The sequence below is a fragment of the Passer domesticus genome, chromosome 25 (genome assembly GCF_036417665.1).
Source record: "Passer domesticus isolate bPasDom1 chromosome 25, bPasDom1.hap1, whole genome shotgun sequence".
Classification (NCBI taxonomy): domain Eukaryota; kingdom Metazoa; phylum Chordata; class Aves; order Passeriformes; family Passeridae; genus Passer; species Passer domesticus.
Genome location: NC_087498.1, coordinates 1,373,624 through 1,399,884, shown reverse-complemented (window position 1 = coordinate 1,399,884; position 26,261 = coordinate 1,373,624). Strand labels below are relative to the sequence as shown.

Below are 26,261 nucleotides of genomic sequence, written 5' to 3'. Positions count from 1 at the left end.
GCACGTGTCCCTGCAAGGATGCCACCAGCTCCCTGGATGTCACCTCACCCTCACACCCCCAAATCCCCAAGGGTTCTCCACCAGGAAGGCAGGGCTGGCATGCAGGGAATATTTGGCAGCGTAGTGGGCAGGGAGAGGGAAAGCTGAGGCTGCCAGGGGCTGTGTGTGTTGTCTCAGGAGCTGAGCAGATGTCCAGCCCCAGGATAGGAGCTAACACAGATGCTGTAATTTGTAGGACCATATGCGGACAGTGCAAAAGTGAAACTGATTTGGAAACAGTTCCAGTGGTGCCTACTCAGTGGGAGGTCCAGAGGCTGGGGTTAGCAAACACTCAGGCTGAGGTCTGAGTTCCCCATGAGACACACACATGGATTCCAACAGCCATAAGTTCAGAATCTTACTTGACAGTGAAGAGGATCCAGGAACATGGAGGGACATATTTTCTTGTAGGGTACCTTTAAAAGTGCTGACGGAAAACCAGCTTTTCCACTGCTAACAAGGAATGGTATCTTTAATCAGTCCTGTTAATTTAGCAGCTCACAGTTCCATCAAATGAGGACCTGATCCATAGGCATTTCTCTATCCTCCAGAGTCTGGAAGGTTATCTCATTTTACTTTAAAGAAACTGGCAGAAAGGATGGCTGATGGTGATAAAGCCATTGAGAGCATTAGGCAGAGAGAATGAGAGTCTGTGGGAGAGTGTGTGCATGAGAGAGCTTCCCTTTCCACTGGGAATAAAGGGACAATTAAATCTGCCTGTACATTTTGTAGTGAGCGTGTGTTGGGGTTGGACCTGCTGGCCCTTCCTTCCTTCCTTCCTTCCTTCCTTCCTTCCTTCCTTCCTTCCTTCCTTCCTGCCTTCCTGCCTTCCTGCCTTCCTGCCTTCCTTCCTGCCTTCCTTCCTCCCTCCCTCCCTCCCTCCCTCCCTCCCTCCCTTTTCTCACTACTGTTCCTGTGTGCAGACATGGAAAACGTAACTTTTCTGAGTTGTTTTATATTCACACCTGTGCCAAACAGGGGCTCTTAAGCTGCTGGTTAGGGCAGCACTGGCCCAGATTGGTGATAACACCCAGAGGGTGGGAAATGGCTGTTTTTTCCAGGGGAAAAAAAAAAGGGGAGTTTCCAGAGAGCCATTGCCTGGGAAATTCCAGCCAGACTGGGGTCATGGAGAGCAGAGAGCAGTTCTGGTGTGCTGTGTAATCCTGCCTGGCAGGAGAATGGCTGACACTGCACCCCCATCCTGTGTCCATCCCAGGTCCCTGGGCTGGCTGGGGATCTCAGGAGGTTTCAGAAGCCTAGAGACTAATCACCCATCACATCTGTCTGTTGTGTATTCCTCGTGCCTCACCCTCAGGCAGGACTTCACCCCTCAGCCTCAGCTGGGCAGGGACAGAGGGGTCAGCTGGGATGGAGAGGGAGCAGCAGGGCAGAGATCTTGGACTGAGGGCTGCCAGCAGCCTCGAGGGGCTTCAGCAGCAGCACAGTCACCCCAGGCACTGAGGAGCCAGGCACAGGCTCTGAACCTGCCCCACCACTTGGACTTCTCACTCCAGCAGGGAGCTCCCATGGGGAGCAGCTTATTCAGGGACACCAGCCCTGTCATTAGTCCACCTGCCGTGATTCAGTCCCGTGAGTCAGTAACATGTACTGAACTGTCCAGTTATTCAGGACTAGAAGGTCTTTTACACCACAGCTTTCTTACTTTTATACCACGACTTTCTCTCAGTTTGGCTGCCCTAAAAACATAAATGTTCTCAGTACAAACAGCACTTGACCTAAATATCCTTAAATATCTGACCTAAATATCTTAAATATCCAGCCTAAATATCCTCAGTACATAGAACACTCAGCCTAAATATCCAACCTAAATATCCACAGTAGACTGTGCTGCTGAATTAATGATTATTAGGGTGGTGAAAAGCTGACAGCTCATTCCCACTCAGACTTTCTGTTCTTGTTTCCTGTCTTTCAGTGAGTTATTTATCCACAAGCCCTCATCTTTCATGCCTTGGCATCTGCAGGCTCACTTTTCACAGGAGGTCTGTGCCCTGGCAGCTGGGTGTGGGGACCCACTCAGTCAACAAACCCTTGGCTGCTAAAATCCAGTGCTACCTTTAAAAGCTTTGGCTTGCATTTAGGGCACAAGAAGGGCCCTTCCAGGTCACCTGCTCAGAAGGAAAGTCAGAGAGCTGTGGGCATTGGTGTGCCTGCTGCCAGGAGGGGATGAGGGCCAGATCTGCACAGGGAAGAGGATGCACCAGCCACTCGTGTGTGTGTGCAAGGAAGGGTCTGGGCAGGTCTGGCCCTTCCAGCTGAAATGTCAAACAGGGCTCAGCTCCTTCCTGTCAACCCTGCTAACCAGCTGACATGAACTATGTGGTTTTAATTTTTTGAGTCTTATAAGAGACCAGACACTGCCATTCTCTGCAGATAACCCTTTGGAGGGAGCTGCTTCCCATTTGTGCTTTCTGAACAATTTCTCATGCTTTCCCATGTGCAACAAACTTGTCCAGGAGGCAGAAAAGGGAGGGAAGACCATTTTCACACATCCCCTAAATCCATAACGGCAAACCAGCTTTTTCCAGGCAGCAGTTCTGTTCCCCTGGGTCCTGCCTGCTGGGTGCTGGGTTCTGGGTGCTGTGCTCAGCTCAGGCTGTCCTGACTCAAGACTCTGCTTTGCCTTTAGGTTCAGCATTGCTGCCTTCACCAAATATGACCCAGTAGCCCCTGCTGTGACATTCACCACGTTCTCAGGTAAGCTGGAGAACAGCATCTTCCCTACCTGGCTGTGTAGGTCAGAGGTAATGAGCAGCCAGAGGGAGCTCGTAGGCTACAGTAAATATAATAAATAGAATAAATGCAGCCATATATAATAGAATTATAAAATGGTTTGGGTTGGAAGGGGCCTTAAAGCTCATATAGTTCCACTCCCTGCCATGGGCAGGGACATGTTCCACTGTCCCTGGTTGCTTCAAGCCCTGTCCAGCCTGGCCTTGGACACTTCCAGGGATGGGGCAGCCACAGCTGCTCTGGGCCCACTGTGCCAGGGCCTCCCCACCCTCGTCATAAAAAACTTCTTTACTGATTCTTCTCTCTACACTCTCTCCTTTCAATTCCAGCTGCTGGATCCAGTGCAGACACAGCTCCACTCTCAATGCCAATAATTGCTGGGATCGTTGTGGGATTTCTTCTGACAATTGCAGCTGTTTTTGCTTTGGTTTACTGGAAACAGCTCAAGGCAAAGAGGTGAGCTTGAGCCATATCTTACCTGTTGAGTGCAGGCTGAGTTAGCCAACCTTCAGTGCCAAGCCTGGAGGAGAGCAGGGAGAGGGTGCAAAAAGAGACTTGGACAAACTAGCACGTGGGTTAGTGGAATTGTGCCTGGCAAGCTCAGAAGCCAAAGGCAGAGGGGAGGGAGGAGCTGCCCACGTGCAGTTAAGTCCCAAAACCCTACAGGTGTGCAAGGCAGTGTGCCTGCCAGTGGCACACAGTACCTCATGGCATCGATCTCTGCACTGCAGGCAAAAGTAACAGCTCCTGTGTGCAGCCACAGCTCCCTTCACAGAGAGCAGCAGGCACAAGTGTTTAAGGTTTTCTCTCTGGGAAAGGTAGTGAGAAGCTCAAAGAAGAAGAGGAAACAATTCTTATCTTTATTTACTGTTTTTGTTGTTTTGCACATGTGGAATGTGTTGTAGAGATTATTTACTCAAAGTGATTTGTTAATTAGACACTAGTGAAGGTTGTTTTAATTCCTTGACTAATTAAATCTATGTGTATCATGACTGTCTGGAGACAGTCACAGGTTTTTCTTTAGTATTTCTTTAGTGTAATATTCTTTAGTATATCTCTTTAATATTTAGTTATTTAGTATAGTATTAGTGTAATTTAGAATAGCTTAATAAAGCAATTATTCAGCCTTCTAAATCACAGAGTCAGAACACATTATTCTCTAACCCTGTGCTTTGATTCTAGAACGAAGAAGAGCAGCCCACCCCAGGAGATGGTGACCTACAGCCTGAGGTGAGTGCTGGAGTCTGCCCTCTGTATGGCCCCACTGCAGCTCCCACTGTCCTTTACCTACTTCCTTTTTCATGCTTTGACTCAGGAAAAGTCCAGCTGTCTCCTCCCCTCAGTTATTTTATAAATCAGCCTTTCCCAAGTTCAGTATTTATTGCCCAGCTCCGTTCCAAGTCAATGCATTGTCCACACCTCCTCTGTGAGTTTCTGCAGCAGGAGAAAATTCTCATCCCCTTGAAATCCCTCCCAGTATTTAAACTGCTGGACCTTCCCTGGGCAGTGAGGTGGCTGGAAACCCTCCCTGTGTGCATCCAGATCTCCCAGCAGGGCTGTCCCAGTGGCACCTGGCAGGCTGGCCAGGCCTCCCAGGAGCTAAGGCAAGTTTTCCTCTGGACTTCATTTCCTGCAGAAACGTCCACCGGCCAGTTCCCCTGCAGAGCTTCAGGCAGTACTATGAGATGAAGACAGCAAATGCTAACCAGGCTTTCTTCCAGGAGTTTGAGGTGAGATGAGACCCTCCTAGAGATGACACCTGGTCTCTGCACTCGGTGGCTCATGCTGTTGGCTGCCAGTGTGGAGTGCACCTCTCCATCTCTAGCACCCAGCCAGCCTGAGGAGCAGCCTTGGAGGCCAAAGATTGCATGGACCAAGTGGCACACAGTTCCTTTGCTCAAAACCTGTTTTGTTCAAGTTCTGCTCAAAGCACATGTGGCATGAGGTGAACCAGCACAGAGCAGAGTGCCCCAGGCCTGACTGGAGGTGAAGGGGAGAGGGGTGGCAATGAGAACCACCCTGACAGTGGTAGAAAAGAGCCTGCAGCTAGAGGGAAGGCTGAGGAGCACTCTCAGACCTCAGGGTCAGGCTGTGAGTTCACCTCAGGCTGCCTTCCCTGGCTCCCACTGCCAACATTTGCAGCCTCTGGACTGTTCTGCTGCAGCATCTTCACATTCCCATCAGCAATTTCAAACCCTTCCCAGATCACCCTTTTATGGCTTCTTGAGTGAGGACAGGGGCAGAAGCAGATGCAGCACAAGATATTTCTGTTTGCTCAGCAGAAAATCCTCTGAGCTTTGTGGTAGATTTCCAAGGCTTTTCCCCCCAGTAGTTGTTCTTGGGCTTTTCTTTTAAATTTGAGCAATGCTGTTGGAAAAAGCAGTGGGAAAAGCCACCATGGCTCAGAGTGCACAGGCCATGTGAGGGAGGAGTGGAGCAGCTCTCTGTGTGAGGGAAATCCTCTTTACCCTCCTGACAGAGCCACTGGCCATGAGCAGGGAGCTGAGCTGACCAGAGCTCTCCAGAGGAGTGTTTGTGCTTATCTTTTCCCCTGTCCTACAGGAGCTGAAGGAAGTTGGGAAGGAGCAGTCGAAGGTGGAGGCTGAGCTGCCAGCAAATGTCTCCAAGAACAGATACCCCCATGTGCTGCCCTGTAAGTGCTGTCTCCTCCCTTCTCCCCCAGCCTCCAGGCTGGGAGCTCACAGGGCAGTGTTCAAGGACAGGCTCACCTTGCATCCCTGCCAGGGTCAGTGCCTGCCTCCTTTCCTGGGAGCAGGAGGACTCTTGCAATGGGCTCAGTTTCCATTTTCCTGCTGGAGACTCAAGGCTTAAAGGTTGAGGCAGGGCTGAGCCCCCATCCTGCCCAGCTCCTGCTGTGCTGGGTGAGCCAGCTCAGGATGGGTCCCAGCAGGAGACCAGAGGGGGTCCATGAGCTTCCCTGGTGGGCCTCTTGGCCCCAGCTCTGTTTGCCAGTCCCCTGCTAGCCCAGCTGGCAGGCAGTGCTCACCTCTCTGGGGAGAAGGTGCCTGGCAGAGCACAGAGCCTCCCTGCTGGAGATGCTGGGGCTTCTCCCCCTGGGTTCCCAGGTCCCATGGCCTGCTGAAGGGCCCCTTGGGGCTCACCTGTGTGTGCTCTCTTGCAGATGATCACTCTCGGGTCAAGCTGAGCCAGCTGGGGGAGGATCCACACTCAGACTACATCAATGCCAACTTCATGCCTGTGAGTGCCTACCTGCCTGCCCCACAGGGCTCTGTCACAGAAGCTCTGCCTGGGTTGAGGCAAGGTGTTCCCTTCTGTGAGGGCTGGTGGGTGTGAGATGTGCTGGTGAACAGCTGGGCACAGCTGGCACAGGCCAGTGAGGAGCTGGGGGGAAGGTGGAGAGCTGTGGTTGCTCTGTAGCAGGCATTGATGGGGCCTGTGAGATGGCAAATGCTGTGAGTGTGGGAGGTCTCTCTGCTTTCTTCTCGTGGACTGTCTATCCTCTTCCATCACCTCCCAGCTTACTGCCCTGTCTCTCTGCCTGCTCTTTTCCCTTCTGGTCTGTGCAGCTGCATTTGAACAACCCTGGAGCTGTGCCTTCATCCCCCCTGTGTGAGGTGCTCCCAGGTAACAGGCAGGGCACGCTGCATGCAGGGGCCTGTGTGGATCTGGGGCATGTGTGTGTCCAAGGGCAAAGAAATCCCCTGAGACCTTGCATGCTCACTCTGCCCTCAGCAGGGAAGGGGAAGCACAGGGACAGCCCAGATCTGTATTTCTCTGGTTAGACTGAATGAGGAACTGCTTGGAGGGAAATGGTGTGGGTCACTTTATTCCAAATATGTAGAAAGTGTAGCTGGGCAGTTCATGCTTCCTGTGAGATCAGCTGCTGCTGAGATCAGCTGCCTGGGAACTGTGCCCATGTGGGCTAAGGGCAACAGGAATTTCTCCTTCTACCACAAAAACAGACCAGGCACTGACTGGTCCTGGGGCAGGACCCACCTGCCTTGGCAACCTGCTAACTCATCTCACTCTTGTCTGCCTCTTGCTCAGGGCTACACATCCCAGCAGGAGTTCATTGCCACCCAGGGGCCCCTAAAGAAAACCATAGAGGATTTCTGGAGGCTGGTGTGGGAGCAGAATGTCTGCAATATCATCATGCTGACAGTGTGCATGGAGAACGGGCGGGTAGGTTGGTGCCAGCCCCAGCCCAGCCCTGACCTGGAGGTGGGAGCTGAGCCCAGGGCTGGCTCTATGTCCTCCACAAAACCCCTGCTCTGGTATGGCTCCAGGATGAGCACAGCCCATACAGATTCTCTGACAGTTTGGGGGTAGAGAGGCTGATCTGTGCAGCTCAGCCTCAGCTTGGGGTGGGAGCTCAGCTAGGACCATGCCCATCACCCTCAGATATTTCTGCAGAATCTGAAATTGCCATGTCCTCTGGGTGAGCCACCTCACATGGGCTGTTCCTCCAGTCTCCAGGGATGATGAGACCCACACAGGTCCTTTTTTCTGGAGGAGGCTGAGATCCAAATCTGTGCCAGGGCTGTGAGGGAGAGCTGTGCAAAGCTCCCAGTGGGAAGGGGAAACATCCCTGCCTGCTCCCCAAGACCTGTGCTGGCTCCCCTTCAGCTGCTGTCTGTAGATGCTCCCTGGGAGCCAGATCACCTGGTCCCTCACTGGGAGCCTGTCCTGCTCTAGGTGCTCTGTGACCATTACTGGCCATCAGAAGCTGCCCCGGTGTCCTATGGGCAGGTGAAGGTCCACCTGCTGATGCAGAGCAGCTCTGAGGAATGGACAGTACGGGAGTTCAAGCTGTGGCACGTGAGTGCAGACACCAGGGGCTGTGGGGACCTGGCAGGGGTTTGGGGTGGGCACTGGCCTTTCTCCTCAGCAGTGGTGGCACCTTTCCCTGCCATTTCTGGGGCTCAGAGAAGACCCAAGCCGTGAGGAGCAGGGAGGGTGACACGGGGGTGTCCAGCACGTGTCGTGCTGCTCTCCACCCTTGCTCTCTCATTTCCACGTCCCTGCCCCAGGACAGCCTGTGGTTTCCAGGCCATGTTCCCTGGCAGTCAAAGGCAGATGTGCTCCCTCCCACTCCACAGCATGGCAGGGGCCATGGGGGAGCCTGGAGGAGCAGAAGCCACCAGGCATTGCAGACCTGATGTTGGCTGTTCCCTGCAGCTGAGCCAGGTGTCCTCAAGTGCCCAGGTGCTGTCAGGGGTGTGAGGCTGCCTGGGGGCTGCACACCCATCAGCATTCCCCTGCAGGAGGGTCTGCAGGCAGAGCGCTTCGTGTCCCACCTGCACTACACAGCCTGGCCCGACCACGGCATCCCCGAGTCCACCACTTCCATCATGACCTTCAGGGAGCTGGTCCAGGAGCACATCCAGAGCACCAAGGATGCAGGGCCGACCCTCGTGCACTGCAGGTGAGGCTCTGCCCCACGGGGTGGTGGGGGGGATGATGGGAGAGGGCAGGGGGTGAGGGATGCACAAACTGTGAGTGAGGGAAGGCAGTGCCCAGGAGACACAGCTGCTCTCTGGAGTCTCCTGCTCTGGTGTTGAGGAGTCCAGCTCTGCTGGCAGCCTGCCCCAGACTGTGGGGCAGGGGGAGATGGTCAGCACCAGCCCAGGGCAGCCTGGATGCTCCTCAGCCCATACCCTGCTGGGGCAGTGCCGGGTGTGCTCTGGCAGTGCCAGGGAGCAGCTCTGGGAGCAGGAGGGTGCCAGGGCTGTGGTGCCAGGCCTTGTTTAACCCTTGCTGTGCCAGTGCTGGCGTGGGCCGCACAGGCACCTTCATTGCCCTGGACCGGCTGCTGCAGCAGATGAAGCAGGAGAGGGCCGTGGACATCTTCGGTGTTGTGTACGCCCTGAGGATGAACCGCTACCTGATGATCCAGACACTGGTGAGATCTCTGCCCCCCCTTCCCCCTGGCCCCTCTCTTGGTTCTGTTGAAGTTCACAGGGCTGGCCAGCCAGCCCCAGCACCCCCAGGCTGGTCCCCAGCCTGGCACTGTCATCCTGCTGCTGACAGCAGCAGCTCAGCTGGAGTGGAAATTGCTGGGGGGGTCTTCAGCTGCTTCATGCCCTGCTAGACCCACAACAGCAACATCCAGAGTCTGAGACCTCCCAGGAGGCTCAGAAACACCCTGGAGCACTGAGGAACAGGATCAGGCCCTTTGCAGGCAGTTTTTAGCTCACGTCACCTTGTTGGTCTGTGGTGCTCCCCAGTCTGTCTCCTATCTCCAGTCCCTGGGGCTGGGACAAGGTGTCAGCATTGCCCTTCAGGAGAGGACCACAGACCCCCTGTGGTGCTGTCTCTGCAGTGTGATGCTCTGAGTTCCTGTCTGCCTTTGCCTTCCAGTCCCAGTACATTTTCCTGCACAGCTGCATTCTGGACAAGATCTTGGAGGAGCCTCTCCTGGATTTATCAGGGACACAGAGGTAAGGCCTTGCTGTGCTTTGCCACTCTGTCCACCCTGATCACAACCCCTCCCAGCAAGCCTTGGCAGCAGGACAGAAGGACAGGAAGCCCAGCAGCCATCCCAGCTGCTGCTGTGGGTGGGTTGTTCCTGCAGCACGGGGTGCCCAGCACAGAACAAAGTGCAGTCTCCTGGGTACCCCAGCACCAGAGGTGTGCAGAGCTGTCCTGGGCAAGGCATTTCCCTCAGCCTCTGGCTTCCCAGCCCACAGGCATGCCCTAGAGGCATGTAAAACTGGAGAGGCTCATGGCAGCCGGGTGACCTTGGGACATGCTCCTAATGGAGACCAAGAGGATGGAGCAGGGTCCAGCTGGGCATGGCTTTGACCACCTATCTCATTGTCTTGGGGCTACATCTAGAGATCATGCACTTGCTTTGTGGTTGGATTGTCTCCTCCCTCATGCAGAACAGGATGTCCTTGTCCTTGCTGCCTCTTGGGAATGAGCCCTGGGCTGTGTCACCCCTGAGACCTGCCTCTGTCTAGGGGACAGCAGGTTGTCACGGGCCAGAGCTGGGCTGGGGGTCTGGGAGACCCCTGGCATTTGAGGGGTGAAGGTCTGCTCACAGCCTGTCCTGCAGACACAGCCTGGTGCTGCTCAATGAGCTCAGCCTCACCCCTGTGCCCTGGCTCTCTCCCCAGGTCCTGCCCCATCCCACTGAAGAGCTTTGCCCAGCACTATGCCCAGAAGGCAGCCAAGTCCCACATGGGCTTCCTGAGGGAGTATGAGGTGAGAGCAGTCCTGGGCAGGTGCAGGGAGTGCTGCCATGGCTGTCTGTGCTGAGGGGACCTGGGGAGTGACTGAACCTGCTGGGGCTGCAGGACACCCTGTGAGTGCCTCCTGAGTGGGTCCCATGCCCCAGTTCCCTGGGTGTCCTGGCAGTGTCCCCTCTCCACAGCATTGCATGCCCAGGCACAGAGCTCCCTCCTGCATTCTGCCCTGGTCAGGGTCTGTCCACCACCCCCTCCCTCCCAGGTGCCTGCCTGGACAGCAGCAGCCCTGGCAGCATGGCACAGCCCTGGCAGCATGGCACAGCCCTGGCACAGCCCTGGCAGCATGGCACAGCCCTGACAGCATGGCACAGCCCTGGCAACATGGCACAGCCCTGGCACAGCCCTGGCAGCATGGCACAGCCCTGGCAGCATGGCACAGCCCTGGCAGCATGCACAGCCCTGACAGCATGGCACAGCCCTGGCAGGCCCCTGCAGAGCTGCTCTCGTGGCTCTCCTGCTCAGGCTGTGCTGCCATGACCCCTCTGCCGAGTCCAGGTGTCCTCAGGAGGTTCCTCCTGTCCTGACCCTTCCCTCACTGCCTCCTCCACTCCCACCCTGGCAGGCTCTCCTGGAGGTTGTCAAGGAAGAAGCCAGCTCTGCATCACCATCTTCAGGCAGCCAGCAGGCACGGCCCTCCTCCAGCATCCTGCCCTGTGAGTTCTGGGACACCTTGCATCCTTGCATCCTCTTCCTTCCTGCTCCCTGTCCTCCTGCATGGAGCCAGCCTGGAACAGGGCCAGTAGTCCAGAGCATAAGAAAGTATTTTGAGGCTTTGGTGACTCCCCCAGAAGGTTACCAAGATGTTTGGAATGGAGCACGAGGTGCTTGGGACTGGGGTAGGTGGGTTTGCTCAGCCTGGAGAAGAAAAGAGGAGATCTTCTTGCTGTTTTCAGCTACCTGTGGGAAGGCACAGGGAAGCCATGGAGTCTTCTCAGAGGTGTGGAGGGACAAGAGACAAGGGAGTGGTTTGGGAGGGTAATCCAGCTCAGTAGAAGGAGCAGTGAATTTCCATGGAGGTGCTCAAACACTGGAACAGAGGCCCAGAGGGCTCACAGGCTCTCCATCCTTGGAGAGAGGCAGATCTCCACTGGCTCAGACCCTGAGTGACCTGCCCTACAGGAGCAGGGATGGACACCTGTCCTTTGGGAGCCAACAGGCTGGGGATGAGCACTGCACAAGGGAGTGCCTTTGCCAAGAAATGGTGAAGGAAGGATTGGATTTGTGTGGCAGTCAGTCTGCAAAACCTGTCTGAGCTGAAGAGTGCCTGGAATCCCTCCAGCTGCCCCTCTCTTTGCAGACGATCGCTCCAGGGTGAAGTTCTCCCTGCTGGAGCAGGGCCCTCTCTCAGGGCTGCTGCAGGCCTGGCGTGTCCCGGTGAGTCCCACCCCAGCAGCAGCACCCCCCTGTGCTGTCCCCATGCTGGCTGTGCTGCTGCTCTGCTCCCTGTCACCATGGTGCTGTGTGGAGAAGAGAGGACTGCAGGGACTGAGGACATCCCTTCCCTCCCCCGCCCAGTCTGGGCTGTCCTCACCTGCCTGCCTTGGTGCTTTCCCTTCTCTCCTTGCCTCCTGACCTGCTGAGCTCTCTGCTCTTCCTGACCATTCCTGCAGCCACCTGGACCAGCAGAGCACCCTCTCCAGCAGGGGAGTGACATTCCCATTCCCCACCCAGGGCTGCAGCTCCAGCAGGGACTACCTGGCTGTCCACGGCCCTGACAAGGTGACCATGGAGGACTTCTGGACCCTGGTGTGGGAGCAGGATGTTCACACAATCCTCACACTTCTGCCATGGCAGGAGAAGGGGGAGGTAAGGCACTGTGCCCACCTGTGCCATGGCAGAGGGGGGATCTGTTCAGTGCAGTTGGAATGAGCAGAGCTCTCAGCTGTTCACTGCCTCCTGAGTCCTGGGTGCAGACCCAGCTTAGCTAAAGCTGGACCTTTCCTATGCTCAGGAGCTCCCACAGATTGTCGTGGGAGACAGGTCCTGTCACCCCCATGCCTGGACTCAGCTGGGGCCCTTCAAGCTGCATGTGTGGCACCAGGGCAGCAGCTCCTGCTCTGCCCAGCCAGGGGGTGGGCACTGGCTGAGCAGACTCCAGCTCAGAGCTCTGAGCAGAGCTGCCAGGCAGCTCTGGGCCCCCACATGGGCTGGCTGAACCTGCTGGTGTTGCTGGAACTCCCTCAGGTTTTATTTAGGTGGGGGATGAGCTGACATGGAGAGATGGTCCAGCCCCACCCCAGGCCCCAGAGATGGTGACTGGTGTGACAGACAATGCCCACCAACAGAAAGCCAAATTCCTTGTTGCACACAGGTCCCGGGTGAGGTGTGCTGGCCCCTGGAAGGAGATTCTCTCTGCACGAGGACACTGACCATCCAGTGTGACACAGAGAAGTTTGTCTCAGGATGGAGATGTACCCAGCTCAGACTGAAACACGTGTGTGTCCCTGGGGCTGTCCTGGCTCCCACCTCCTGGGTGGGGGTGGCTCTGAGGGATCTGTAGGGGCTGAAGGGTCTGTGGGACTTATCCAGGCTGCAAGAGCAGAGTGCCAGCAGTCCACAAATGCAGGAGTGAGTCTGGATTGCAACATCCAGAGCTGAGGGGACACAGGAGATACACGGGAGAAGCCCTGGGGGCTGATAGGTCTGTCTGACACCTTTGAAGTTCTCAGTTCCCTCTCCAGGAGCAAGTCAGGGTGTTGTGGGCAAGGACAGCAGGTTGCCAGCGTGGGTGGTGGGCAGTGCCCCAGCAGAGATGCCTGGACAGCTTTACAGAAGCTGGCAGAAAGCTCAGGGGAGCCTCAGAGAGCCCAAGGATGGGAGAGCTGGGGCTCCTCTGCATCCAAACTCGCCCGTCCCTCCCAATACCCACATCAGCTCTTTGTGTCTCACAGGAGAAGAAGGCAAAGGAGAGGCAGGTTCAGAGGTTCCTGTACACCCTCTGGAGCAGCAGGAAGCAGCCTGATGTGCAGAGCCTGGTGGAGCTGCTGGGGGCTGTCAGACGGGGCTCGCCCCCCCGCAGGAGGGGGGGTCCTGTCCTGCTGCACTGCAGGTACCCTGAGCTCCACCTGCATCCAGAGCCAGCACAGTGCCTTGGCATGCCAAAGTCTGTCTGGGTGTGAACAGCCAGGTGTCTGCTAAGGAAGGCAGGAGCCTTCCTTGAAATGGAAAATGTAAACCCCCTCCCTCCAAATTATTATAATTTTGAATTAAGGGGGGCTGTCAGGCAAAGATATGGGAGCTGGAATAACAGTTCTTTACTAGGGAAATTTAAAATACAAATAAAATAGTACAAAAAGGAAAACCACTGCCAGAGTCAGAGCAGGAGCTGACCCCCTGTGTGTTAGGGTGGTGGCACAGCCCCATCCCATGGGGGCTCAGCCCTCCTGCAGTGCCAGCTGTGCTTCTGCTGGAGCAGGGATCCTGCACAAGGGGGGAGTTTTCCTCTGGAGCTCCAGGGCTGGTGTAAATGGGTCATGCCCTGGGTCCATGGGAGCTAGTTGAAGTGCTGAGCCTGGGAGGTCACAGTGCTCTGCCAGGAGCTGGGAGAAGACAGGACAAACAGGGCTGGGCTGGGGGAGCGTGGGTGGAGCAGGCATTCCCAGGCTGAGGTGCCCAGGCCATCCCTGGGTAGCTGCAGGGATACTGGGAGCATCTCTGATATCCTCACTTGCTTGCAGAGACAGCTCACAGTCCCACAGTGCCCACATGGCTCCTTGGACTGGTGCCCTCCTCCAGAGGGGATCAGCTCAGCCTGGCCTGGCATCAGTGACCCCCCCCCCTTGTCCCCTGCAGTAGTGACTTGAGCCAGATGGGGACCCTGATCTCCCTGGATTGCCTGTTACACCAGATGAAAGCTGAGAGAACCGTGGACATCTACGGCGTGACCCTCCAGCTGGCCAGAAGCTGCTGCCTCATGACCCCAACTCTGGTAGGTGGGGAGGACAGGGGCTGGTGGGCTGGGTGCAGCAGAGCCTTTGTGCTGACCTGCCTGGAGCTGGCAGCATCCTCAGCAGGGATTTACTGCATGCTGCTTCCCCACCCTGTGGCTCTGCCAGCCACCAAGGGCTGAGGGCACTGACTTTTCCAGGCAAGAGTTTTCCATTGCCTGGGTTCTGAGTTAAGATCAGTTACATTGCATGTGAACTCCCAGTAAATCACTCTTCCCACTGTACTCGAGGAAGAGTGGAGCACTGGTGTCACCCTTCACAACCTGCCTGCTCCCCCCTGGCTCCTGGGCATGGCTGTCAGCCTGGGGACCCAGAACCTGCTGGGGTCCCCTTGTCCAGCACTTTCTGCTGCCTCCCCCAACCCAGAGCCTGCTGTCACAGCTGGGGCTGCCTGCCAGGACAATGGGACACAGTGCTACATTAGCAGGTGCCCTGTGGCTGTAGCACTGTCTGATGGGGCTGTTCCGTGCCAGCCCAGCCTTGGTGTGCCAGCCCTGGTGGGTGCTTGTGGCACCAGTGCCTCTGGACGTGCTGCAGCTGCTGAGTGAGCTGTTGCACAGCCCTGGAAACACACCCCACAGGGCACAGCAGAACGGGGAAACATTTCTCCAAGGCTTCCAGCTGCAGAGACTCCTTCAAGAAGCTAATTACATTATTAATTAATGTGAACCATGTGCGTGGTGGGAGCCGGAGCAGGGCAAGGCGGCGGCTGCCCCTCTTCAGAGCTGCTTTGTGCTCCCGCCCTGCAGGGACACAATTCCCCATAAAGGCACAGCAAGGGCCCATCAAACGCTGCTGTCCTGCTGAAGGGGGGCAGCAGAGGAGCTGCTTCCCCTCGCAGCAGCAGGGCTGCCCTCCAGCCTCCTCCACCCCTCTGGGGGCTTGCCAGCACCCCTTCGTGTCTGGCGGGGTCATCAGCTGCTGCGGTGCTGCAGGCATCGGGTTTTTGGGGGGGAAGCAAGGGGGAAGATGAACCTTTGATGGATATTCAGGGATAGCTGTCAGATGTTAAGCACCAGCAGCTCCAGCATGGTGCATGTCCCAGGGGATGTGCTCTTGCATGTGGCCAGTCCCTGAGTGTGCCTGGGCTGCAGCAGCCCTGGGCTGTCCCTGCCCGTTTCCCAACCAGACCTGACTCCCAGCAGACACTCTGTGACCTGGAGCCTCAGCCATTGTGTGCTCCGTGGCACGGTGAGGCTGAGCCCCCAGCACAGGGAGGAGGCTCCTCGTGACTTGTGGCTCAGCCAGAGCATTAACGAGCTCTGGGGAATGCTGCTGGGCCCCTCTGCAGCCCTAATCCCCCTGCCTGCCACGTGATTCCAGCCCACACCATGTGCTGGCTGGCCTTGCTCTCCAGCTCTGAGCCCTGAGTACAACCCCATTTACCTCCCTCACATCTCGCCTATTCAGTCCTGGGTTTGTGGCCTGCTGTCATTTTGGGGCAGCCTGGCATTTGGGCAGAACCTCATGTCAAACACAGGGACTCAGGAACTCTGAGCCACATTTGGACCTGATGGATCAGTTTGGTGGTGTTAAAAAGAGGCAAACAATGCAGCTGGGCTAAACCCACACAGATCTTTCTGTACCTCTGTGAGCCTGCAAGCATCTGCCCTGATCTGCTGTCAGCTCCTGACTCTGGTACACTGGGACTACACTAAGGGAACCTCCTGGTCCAGGGGTCTTCCCTCCTGGCCCCAGGTCACTGCCACACCCCAAGCCTCCAGCTCCATGCCCTGCAGCATCCCTGGAGTTGCTCTTTGCTCTTGTTTCAGATGCAAACACCACAGCACATCCAAAAACCACTGGGGCCCTTGGAGGGGAAGCCAAATGAAATTGTTCCTTTGCAGCTTGGATGGGATGTTCCTCTCAGCCCCATCACAGGGGGCTGAGGAAGGAGAAGCAAGCATGGTATAACAGGCTTGATTCTTCCTTTCTGGGTGGCTGTGGTGACACAGTGCCATCATGGGCAGAGCAAATCCTGCTCTGTTACCAGACACTGTTCCTTAATTAGGATTTTTTTAAACACACTGCAAGGTCAATGTGTGACCTGGAGGTCTCTGTCAGAAACTGACTGTGACCTTTCTCTCTTGCAGGACCAGTACGTGCTCCTGTACACCTGCATCCAGGACATCCTCACTCAGAGCCAGCCCTAGCCCACCTGGCCCTTCTGGCACCTTCTGCCTGCCCTGCAGGGCCCTGTACAGAGCTGGGGGCTGCTGGGGGCACCGTGGGACTCCTGGGTCAGAGGGAGCCCTGCAGGAGCAGTGACCTCCCAGGGCAGTGTCCCCAGCGTGTGCCAGCTGTGACTGGGGGTGTCCTGGACACACGGACAGCATCCTGCCATGCACCACTGCAGCCTGTCAGTGCACACACCGGGAGGGCTGGGCAGGATCCTCTCCTCTTCTGGAGATCTCTGGTGCCTGGAGGGCTCTCTGCCCCCTCAGTACACACTGTGGGGCTCTGTGGTGCCTCTGAGCCCAGCAGAGCGTGCAGCAGCGTGGTCTGCAGTGCCCCTGGGCTCTGTGTGCAGCTCTCAGGTGTGCTGTGGGCAGAGCTCTGGGGGAGCTGCCTTGTCTCTGCTGGAATGGTCTTAGGTACAAACAATAAAGAGCCCTAGGAAAGTGTGTGCTGTAAGGGGGGCTTGGCTTTGGAGGGGTCCAGCTGATGTGAAGGCTCCAGCACAGCAGCTGTTCCCAAAAGAGCAGCTCTGTCCCCAGCCAGGGGACACAGCAGTGTCCCTTGGGCACTCTAGATGCTGCAGTCCATGGCACAGCAGCTTCTGGTCACTCTCATCTGCTCCTTCCCCTGAGGCAGCACTTGTGCAGTGAATGTCCAGCCCACCCAGACACATTTTCAGACAAAACCTGGGCTCAAAGTTGTGAACCTGCACCAAGGAACAGGGCAGAGCCACCTGGTTCAGCTGGCATACTGGTGAGCAGCTGGCAGCCTCAGCAGTCCTGCTGCTCTGGAAACTGGGTTGTCCATGCAGGGATGTGGCTGCTCTGCAAGCAGGGGTGACCATGCACAGGCTGAAATCACAAGAAGCTACTTGGTTCACTGAGCTGCAAGTGCAGGACAGAAGGAAAGGTTAAAAAAAGAAAAAGATGGTTTCACAAGTATATTCCTCATGTAGAAAAACCTGTATCTGGGACCCTGTTTGTCCTTCTCCCCTTCAGGCAGGGTGGGGTTGGAGTGCAGCCTCAGAGCAGTGGCCCTGCCCAGTGTGGCCCACGCTCCTGCCCACTGTTCCATGTCCTGTGGCAGCTGCCTTGGGCTGGGGTGAGGAGATATAACAGTGTGATAAGGGGTTCCCAGACCTGTTTTGAGGAACAGAGAGCCCCAGGCGGGTGACTGAGCTGGCCACTCCTCCTAATGCCCCTGTGATTCCACTAGAACCTTCTCCTTCCCAAACAAGGATCTGCACCCCAGGATGGGACACCAGGGCACCCCAGCAACAGCCATCCCAGCCCTGGGATGGCTCTTTTGTAGCTGGCTGTCCTTTTCCCCTCTCCTAAATCAGGTTTCTCTTTGGCAGTTGCTGTCCCACGAGCCTCCTGCTCCTGCCACCACCCAGCAGTGCTGTGCAGCCCCAGCCAGGTGTCCTGCCTGCTGTCCCCTGCTGTGGCCATGGCAGGGCACAGCTGGCAGGGAGCAGTGTCACCTCTGCACACAGGACACCTTCTGTGTCACCCCTGCACTCAGGACACCTTCTGTGTCACCCCTCCACTCAGGACAGCTTCTGTGTCACCCCTCCACTCAGGACAGCTTCTGTGTCACCCCTGCACTCAGGACAGCTTCTGTGTCACTCTGCACACAGACACCTTCTGTGTCACCCCTGCACTCAGGACATCTTCTGTGTCACCCCTGCACTCAGGACACCTTCTGTGTCACCCCTCCACTCAGGACAGCTTCTGTGTCACCCCTCCACTCAGGACAGCTTCTGTGTCACCCCTCCACTCAGGACAGCTTCTGTGTCACCCCTGCACTCAGGACAGCTTCTGTGTCACTCTGCACACAGACACCTTCTGTGTCACCCCTGCACTCAGGACATCTTCTGTGTCACCCCTGCACTCAGGACACCTTCTGTGTCACCCCTGCACTCAGGACAGCTTCTGTGTCACTCTGCACACAGACACCTTCTGTGTCACTCTGCACACAGACACCTTCTGTGTCACCCCTGCACACAGACACCTTCTGTGTCACCTTGCACACAGGACACCTTCTGTGTCACCCCTGCACACAGACACCTTCTGTGTCACCCCTGCACTCAGGACAGCTTCTGTGTCACCCCTGCACTCAGGACACCTTCTGTGTCACCCCTGCACACAGACACCTTCTGTGTCACCTTGCACACAGGACACCACCTGTGTCACCCCTGCAGACAGGACAGCTTCTGTGTCACCCCTGCAGACAGGACACCTTCTGTGTCACCCCTGCACACAGGACAGCTTCTGTGTCACCCCTGCACACAGACACCTTCTGTGTCACCCCTGCACTCAGGACACCTTCTGTGTCACCCTGCACACAGACACCTTCTGTGTCACCCCTGCACACAGGACACCTTCTGTGCTGCAGGCAGAGCTGCTCAGTCCCCTCTGCTTGCTCCCAGCTCCAAGCTGCAGCACTCCTGGCCTGGGGGAACCCAGGTAGTGCAGGGCCTTAGCCCCACAGAGGGCTGGAATTCCTCCCACTCTGGACATGCTGTGTGGGCAGTGCTGCCTTCAGCACAGCCCAGACCATCCTGGGTTGCTCGTGGGCACCCTCAACCCTCCTGAGCTGCATTGTTCTGGATGCAGTTGCTGTTTGGAAATGTTTCTGTGTCACTGCATCTGTGTGCCAGGGTCAGCCAGCCGTGTGATGTGTGCTGTCACTCGCTGCTCAGCCTGCACAAGTGACCATGCAGTGGCTCATTACACTGCTGTTCCTGGGGAGATGCCAACATGCCAGGGGCTCTCCAGGAGGATCAGTGAATATCCCAACATGAAAAGGCCTTGTGAAGCTCAGTGGATGCTCTCATGTGCACAAAAGGATTTATGATGTTGCCTTGGGAGGAGCCCAGCCCTCGCCCTTGCTCACAGGGAGCCTGATGGCTTTATGACTTTTATGTAACCAGTAACTCCTAAAGCACACTGGGCTGCAGGATGAGGGTCACAAGAGGGAAATGGTTGTTCCCACAGCCAGGATCAGTGGCATGGGGCTGTTGGCTGTTGGCTGCTCTGCAGCAGCAGCACCTGCCCTGTGTGTCTGGGCCACCACAGGACACCCCAGGGCACACTGGATGTTAACACTGAGCAAGCAAACTGCAAAATCAAACCTGGTCCAAAGCATGGTGTGCCATTTGTCTGTCCAGAGTCTGGAGCTGACAGGCTGGTGAAATTTGGACCTGCCCAGCAGCACAGAATCTCACCAGTGCTGGGGGTTTTACCCCAAGAGCCCCCCAGAAGGAGTAGTCTCAAAAACCCTATGTCCTGCTCACACATGCACGTAGCCCCATCCCACCCTGGTGTCCAGCTCTCACCCTCCAGCTGCATCCAGCCTTTAAAACAATTCTTGGGCTACAGGACAGCAGCCTTTCTTCCAGGACCTGCAGGTCCACTCCGACATACCCCTAGAAGAGCACTGAAAATGCTGATACTTCCATCCTGCAGACTCAATCCCACCCGCCTGCAGAGCTCCTCTCACTGCTTCACTCAGCACAGCTGACCTGCAGAGCACGTGCAGGCAGAGCCCCCTGTGTTGGAAGCAGTGAGGGAGCTGCTGGTGTGGGAAAGGGCTGGTATCACACCCTCAAACAGGGCTGAGGTGACCCAGACCTGGATCCAGCTCCAGCATCACCTTGCTGGTGCTGCTGAGCGCAGCCTGGGGCTCTCCTGTCTTTGCACAGCCCAGGAACTCTGGGCCATGGTTAATCCGAGGCCATGGACCATCCATGGTTAGTCTGAGGCCATGGACCATCCTGAGCATGGTTACACATGCCCAAGGTGTGTGTGGAGATGGGGTTTGGCATCAGGCTCGTGTTCAGTGTGTACTCAGCTCTGACAAGCCTTTGCCCCGTGTGTCCCTGCATGGGTTGTGATGCTAAAACTCCTGCTGCTCGCTGTCTCAGAGGATTTCAAGATCTGTGGAGTGCCCTACTTGCACAGCGGGGCCAGTCACATGGCAGTGAGGATGCCATGGGCTGGCAGGAGCCTTGTGAGGGGCACAGAAGAAGGCTGACTGGGGGTTTAGTCTCTTGTGCTGCTGGCTGCTCCCCTGCAGGGGTGGGCATTATCCCCCTTGGCTCTGCAGGGACAAGCCCTCCCGTGTGTCACTGCAGCCCAGCCAGGACTGCCTCCTCCAAAATGCACAGCTGCCAGGGATAAGGAGAGGCAGGAGACCCCCAGGCTCTCCCTGCTGTTCTCCCACAATCAGAGCTGCCCTGTGGTGCTCAGAGCCATCATGGTTTGGGCTGTGCTCAAAGCCATGTTCTGCAAGGAGGGGCTCTGGGTCTGGCTCCACAGCTGATGGCAGAGGGACAGAATTGCTTTCATGGAGAAGAGCAGAACATCATCCACATGGGACAACCTGGCCACAGCCCAGGCCATGCTCTGACAGCAGTGACCAAGCCAGGGCTGGGGTGAGCTCTGCTGGCACCTGGCCCCCACCAGCTCTCATCCTGGAGCTCGGCACAGCACAGGACTGTCCATCCTCCTCCATGGATGGGCAGGACACCAGGAACCTTCCACTGTCCCTTGGGAAAGTGCCCCTGGGTCTCCTGTGTGTCTGTGCACAGAGAGTCCCAGGCCAGGGCACGGGGCTGTCACCCACAGCTGGTGGCACAGAGCTGCCAGGGCACTGGCCCTGAGACAGAAGGAGGGAAGTCAAAGCCATGGTGGGGGAGCCCTGGTGCTGTCCACAGAGCTTCCACAGGTCCAGGAGCGAGTACTGCCTCAGCCCTCACATCTGGCTAGCACATCTGCATGGTGCTCCCAGCACAAGGTGAACCTGCAGACACCTGCAGTAAAGCACAGCTTCTCCAGCAGCTGTGCTGGGAGCTCCTCTGGCCTAGTTGAGATGGAGACAATACAAAGCAACATACTCCATTTTCAGAATGCTTCAAATTGTTTTTATTCTAGCATGCATACTTTTAATACATCCTTACAAAACTCATAAGTTTGCACTTTACTCATTGGTCACAAGAGACAAACAAAGTGCTCATTGGAATAGGCAGTTGCAGGTTTATCTTCTTTCTTGTTTTCTATGTTAATGACCTTGGTAGAAAATTCTTTCAGAGGTAAACATGGATCCTCTTCTCAAACTTCTCTCTGGCTCACAGGAGTTGCTGTAAAACCTCTTCCACACTCCTCATCCCCAGGGCAGGCACAGGACAGGGATTTGTCACACAAACTGGCCTAAGGTCCAGCCCAGTGGGTACACCATGGCTGTGACAGCCACCCAGTGTGTGTCTGTGGCACAGCCTCTGCTCCGTGCTCCGTGCCCTGCCTGACAGGAGGCCAAGCTGGTGATGATGAGGATGAATTTATGGCCTCCCACCCAGGGCTGCAGCGGAGTCTGGAGCTGCAGATGCTTACAGAGGGTGTTGTGGGAGCTGTGGTTGGGATGAATAATTTTCCAGCCCTGCAGCTCAAGAGCCATGAAACCCAGAGGTGGAGAGAAAGACAACAGAGCACTAAAACAAAACAAGCCTCTGGCTTGAGCTGCCCAGTGAGTTCTGGGCCATGCCATGTTGTTCTTCATGTTTATCCTGCTCCAGATGAGCAGCACCCAACCACTGCCCTCCTCCATCAGCCCCAGTGCAGGGGTCAAAACACAGAAATGAGCAAAACCTTGCCTGTTTGGATCCCCCTTCCTACTCCCTGCTCCCCTTGGCTGCCACAGCAGGGGCAGTCTGGGTTGCTGCTGCCAAGTGACAGGGGACAGGGATACCCACCCTGAGAGCTGAGGTGCACAGCCAGGGCAGCCTGATGGAGGCTGCTGGAGCACCACAGCTCCTTGACCCCACAGCTCCTTGACCCCACAGCCTCTCCAGCACTGAACCTCCACCCCAGGCCCTCCCCAGGGCACAGTCCAGCTGCTCCACATCTCTGCACAGTTCAGGAATGGCCCCTGCTCCCAGCACAGGGAGCCCATCTCACCCTGGCACATCCCCAGCTGGACACCTCCACGGAATCAGGCGCTGGCAGCAGTCACGGCATGGGACATCCACTGCCCACCACCCCTTCCACCTGAGCTGCAGGAGCAGCAGGGTTGCAGCCAGTGCCCCCAGGATCTCCTGCATCCTCCCTCATCAGCTGCTAATGTTGGCCACCTCCTGGTGAGCAGAAGTGCTGAGGACAGCACAGACTGAAGGCAGGTCTGAACTGGGATGTGCTCTTGGGCTGAGCCCCTCACAGGGCTGGAAGGGAGCTCTGCAGTCCAGCCCTGCTGCCAAGGCAGGAGCACCTGGAGCAGCGACCCAGGAACACTTCCAGGGGGGTTTGAATGTCTCAAAGGGAGAATCCACCCAGGAATCTCCCTGGGAAACTGCTCCAGTGCTCTGCCACCCTAAACGTGAAGTTCTTCTTCATGTTGAGGTGGAATTTCTCTTGTTTTAGTTTATTCCTCCAGGGACAGGTGAGCAGTACTGGAGCTGAGGGTCCCTCCTCAACACATGTAAGGCTTGCCATGCCTGTGGCTCCCTGACCCAGCTGAGGGGCAGGTGCTCCAAAATGAAAGTTTTCAAGCACACAGGACACTGGACCAGGGTTCTGGTCCACCTAACAGGCCTCCTACCTGCCTCTGCACCTCTGTCTCTCTTCTCTGCAGGGCATGGAGCCACAGGTCTGCCCCTTTTGCCAGCAGTGCCTCCCAGAGCAAGGAGTTAAAGTGCACCTGGAGATGGTGCTGCCCTGTGCCCTGGGCACCAGGCTGGAACCTCCTTCCCCTGTGGCCTCCCAGGCACTGTCAGGCAGCACGGACATGTCCCTGTCCTGCCCCAGGTGGGGCCATGTGCTGGCCACTGGCACCTTCTGCTGTTTGCAGGGGTTTGCTGTGACATTCTGGAAAGGCTCTGGGAGTCCTTGCTGGGCCCATGTGGTGGCAGCTCTCTGGTCACAGAGAGGAGCAGCCAACTTTCCCAGGTATCCCAGATGTCAGCACAATGGGTTAGGACTGGGTAATAAGTGATATGTACTCTCAAGACATTTACATAGGCTAATTCTACTTTATTAAGAAACCCATGCTTTTTATACCCTACTTTGCTACAGGTGGACCTGATTGATCCTTTAATTAAAACACCACCACCATTGGTTAATTAAGAAGCCACCCTTTGGCAAACAAATCTCCATAACACATTCCACATGTGCACAAACACCAGGTGCAGCAAGTTAAGATAAGAATTGTTTCTCATTCTTTTCTCTGAGCTTCTCCCAGCCTTTCCCAGAACAACGACTAGGAAAGTTCTTCATGCTCTTCATGAGCTGCCACCACAGGCCCAGACTCACTCAGAGCCTGACAGAGCTGTCCCAGCCTTTGGGTGGCCCTGATGGGAGTGGGGTCTCCAGGAATATTCCTCTGGCCTTTGATCTGCCCCTGACCTTGGGTGGCTCCACAGGGTATGGCTGGGCTCACAGACACATCTGAATTACCAGACCTCTGGATCCTGCTCTATCTCTGCTGGTTTGGATCACACACAAACATAAATTACACAAAAATTTCAACTTGCACCTAATGTCTTATGTTACATCCACAAAAAGCTGTAAACTTTAAGTTTCTTTATAAGTATAAAAATCAGTAGTGTTATAAAATTCTTTATTAGATGATAGCTTAAAAATGTATAAAGTTCAATCAAATATTTTACTTTTACTTGTTTATTTACTTTTAATTATATAACTTTACAAGTCAAACAAAACTCAATAATTAAGTAACCTTAACCAACACATCAAACTTAGATACCATTTGTTTGACTGCTCCACCTGGAGCCTAAAGGATCAGCTTCAGGAGGAGCCAGGGATGGCAACTCTGAGGAGCCAAGGGAGATCCTGTCCCAGGAGTGAGGGTCCCGTCACAGGATGTCAGATGAGGGGGATGAGTGATACCACAGCACACATGGGCCAGTCCTGCTGATGTTTATTTTTTCTCTGGTTCCTGTGCCCTGTGATCCTGCCTAGGGCTCTCTGCATCCCCTCCTGCCCCTGCAAGCTCTTCTGGAAGAAGGGACTCCCTGCTGTCCTCCCCAGTGGGAGGCACAGTGTTGGTTTGTGAGAAATGACTGCTCACTTTTAAAAGGTTAAAGGTTTATTAAACTTTAACAAAAAATTCAACAAAGGACTAAATAAGGAAAAATTACAGCACTGGAAGCTCCCATGATACCAGCCACGTGCTCATCTTCAAAATGGATGCTCCTGCTTTTATACCTCTAGACCCCCTAAAGTCCTGTCAGTTAACCCCTTCCCTGCTGCCCAGGGGTGCAGATCACTTTCTCACACCTCGGGTGGAGCTCAGGTGTTGCCACAGTAACGAGCCAACCCTCCCAAATGCCCCGAGTACCGAGGCCAGCCCATGATAACAGTGAGGGGGGGACACATCACAGTAACAACTCTACATCTACAGAACTTCTCTTAACACTCACATAATGTTCACCCTTCAGTGAGAGCCACCATCCCATCACTCATCTCCACCAGGCCCCTGCTGGAGCCCGGCAGAGGAACCCAGCCAGGGCTGCACCATGGCCTGGCTGGCCTTGGAGACCACAGCCACACTGGGGTCCTGCTGGCTGGATCCAGAACCCCAAAACATCTGGAAAGAAATGGAAAGAGGGCAGAAGCAGCTGTCCTCTGTGAGCAGGGCAGGAGACACGTTTGTGGTTTGTTCCAGGGGCCCATGTCAGGCCCGTGCTGAGACAGAAACAAACAGCCTCCAGCACTCCGGCCCAGCTGGCACTGCCAGTTTCCAGCCCAGCTGTTTGTCCGTGGCATTGGCAGCACCTTTGAGGAGCAGCATCCCCTCCCTGCGGCCTCGGGGGAGCTCTGCTGAGTGACAGAGCCAAGGCCCAGCACCAGGGCCCACCGCGGTCCTGTGGCTCTGCAGGAGGGACACCAGTGCTGGCTTTAGGGCTCTGCCCCAGCTATGGCTCCAAGGCCAGCCTTTGAATGCCACCAGCTCCTGAAAACCCCGCCAGGCACAATCCTCAGCCTGTGTGGAACCTCAAGGAGGAGCTGGCCAGGCTGGCACTCGAGGTCGTGGCTCTCCTCAGGTGCAAGGCTGCACTCCAGAGCCAGAGTCAGCCCCAGAGCCTGTGCTGCTGTCAGGGATGCAGCCCCGGCCAGGGCCTGCAGCTCACAAGAACTCGACCTTCTGCTCCACTTAGGTTGTATTCTAAATTTCCCCAACATTTTTTTTAATTCCTGCTTTTAAACAAGATGTAGGAAGACCTTTTAGTGTGGAGACAGCAGGAGAAACATCACCTGGGATGTCATCTGCCACTGAGAGATGGCAAAAAAAATTATTTTAAAAATTTATAAAAAATTACCAAAAAATCAAAAATAAAAACAATTTTTTTTAAACTACCAAAATTATTTTAAAATTAAATTTAAAAAAAAATTATTTTAAAACTCTGCATGGATTAATCCATTAAGAAATTCACAATAACTACCCAGGAATTCCAGTGGTACTATAGAGTACTATTCAGCATTTTAAAATTGCTGTTATTTTTTTATAAGTTAACAATAAAAATGAAGGTGCACTAGAACTGTACTGAAGCCTATGCTTTCAATCTTTTCTAAAATCAAATTGCAGTGGAATTGTAAAGCCTCAGGCTTGTGATTGTTAAGATGCATTGGTTCTCTGAAGGTGTTTTAGCAGTTCCTGGCTGTCTTTGATGAAAGCTTCCACACCTCTTATGCTGTCTTGGTGTGTTTTATGCAGAGAAATTTTCTCAGGCGAGTAGAAAGAAGCATGAAAGCCAAATAGAAGCATCTTCACCCACACACACCATGAGATAATTCAATGGTTTGTGAAATGCTGTGAACTTCTCAAAGTTACCAGGCTCAGGAATCCTCTCAGTGTTGGGTGCCAGGGGTCTCAGCTCCGTCCTGGAAAAGCAGAGGGAGGGTGCAGGGCCTGTGGAAACCCAGGGCACCAGGAATATTTCTGCCTGCTCTGGGGTGCCCTGACCCCCAGAACAGCACTGACTTTGACCCTCATTCATGGAGGAAGTTTCTTAGAATTCAAGATAGACTAGAATCCACAAAAGTGTGAAATAGATTATAGAGAGTAGTGTAGGTATATCAGCTGGGTGTGAAATTTAGGTTTT

At 55.3% G+C, this 26,261-nt stretch overlaps 1 protein-coding gene across 4 annotated transcripts in view; it reads left to right on the top strand.

Annotated features, from left to right (window-relative positions):
• The window catches only part of LOC135286083 (receptor-type tyrosine-protein phosphatase V-like), a 36,093-nt gene extending 19,500 nt beyond the window's left edge, over positions 1-16,593 (top strand). For 2 of the 4 annotated variants that reach the window (XM_064399041.1, XM_064399040.1), the window contains 19 exons: positions 2,687-2,754; positions 3,120-3,246; positions 3,973-4,020; positions 4,427-4,520; positions 5,353-5,443; positions 5,933-6,009; positions 6,820-6,954; positions 7,468-7,590; positions 8,037-8,197; positions 8,539-8,674; positions 9,133-9,212; positions 9,891-9,978; positions 10,585-10,675; positions 11,320-11,396; positions 11,694-11,828; positions 12,334-12,456; positions 12,914-13,071; positions 13,815-13,950; positions 16,063-16,593. In XM_064399041.1, the coding sequence (XP_064255111.1) occupies positions 2,687-2,754; positions 3,120-3,246; positions 3,973-4,020; positions 4,427-4,520; positions 5,353-5,443; positions 5,933-6,009; positions 6,820-6,954; positions 7,468-7,590; positions 8,037-8,197; positions 8,539-8,674; positions 9,133-9,212; positions 9,891-9,978; positions 10,585-10,675; positions 11,320-11,396; positions 11,694-11,828; positions 12,334-12,456; positions 12,914-13,071; positions 13,815-13,950; positions 16,063-16,122 (2,008 nt within the window). In that variant the 3' untranslated portion in view covers positions 16,123-16,593. Of the gene's footprint in view, positions 1-2,686; positions 2,755-3,119; positions 3,247-3,972; positions 4,021-4,426; positions 4,521-5,352; positions 5,444-5,932; positions 6,010-6,338; positions 6,397-6,819; positions 6,955-7,467; positions 7,591-8,036; positions 8,198-8,538; positions 8,675-9,132; positions 9,213-9,890; positions 9,979-10,584; positions 10,676-11,319; positions 11,397-11,632; positions 11,829-12,333; positions 12,457-12,913; positions 13,072-13,814; positions 13,951-16,062 lie in introns of those variants that run through there. The other 2 variants (XR_010350600.1, XR_010350601.1) reach the window with 2 other exon arrangements.
• Positions 16,594-26,261: the final 9,668 nt, after the last annotated feature.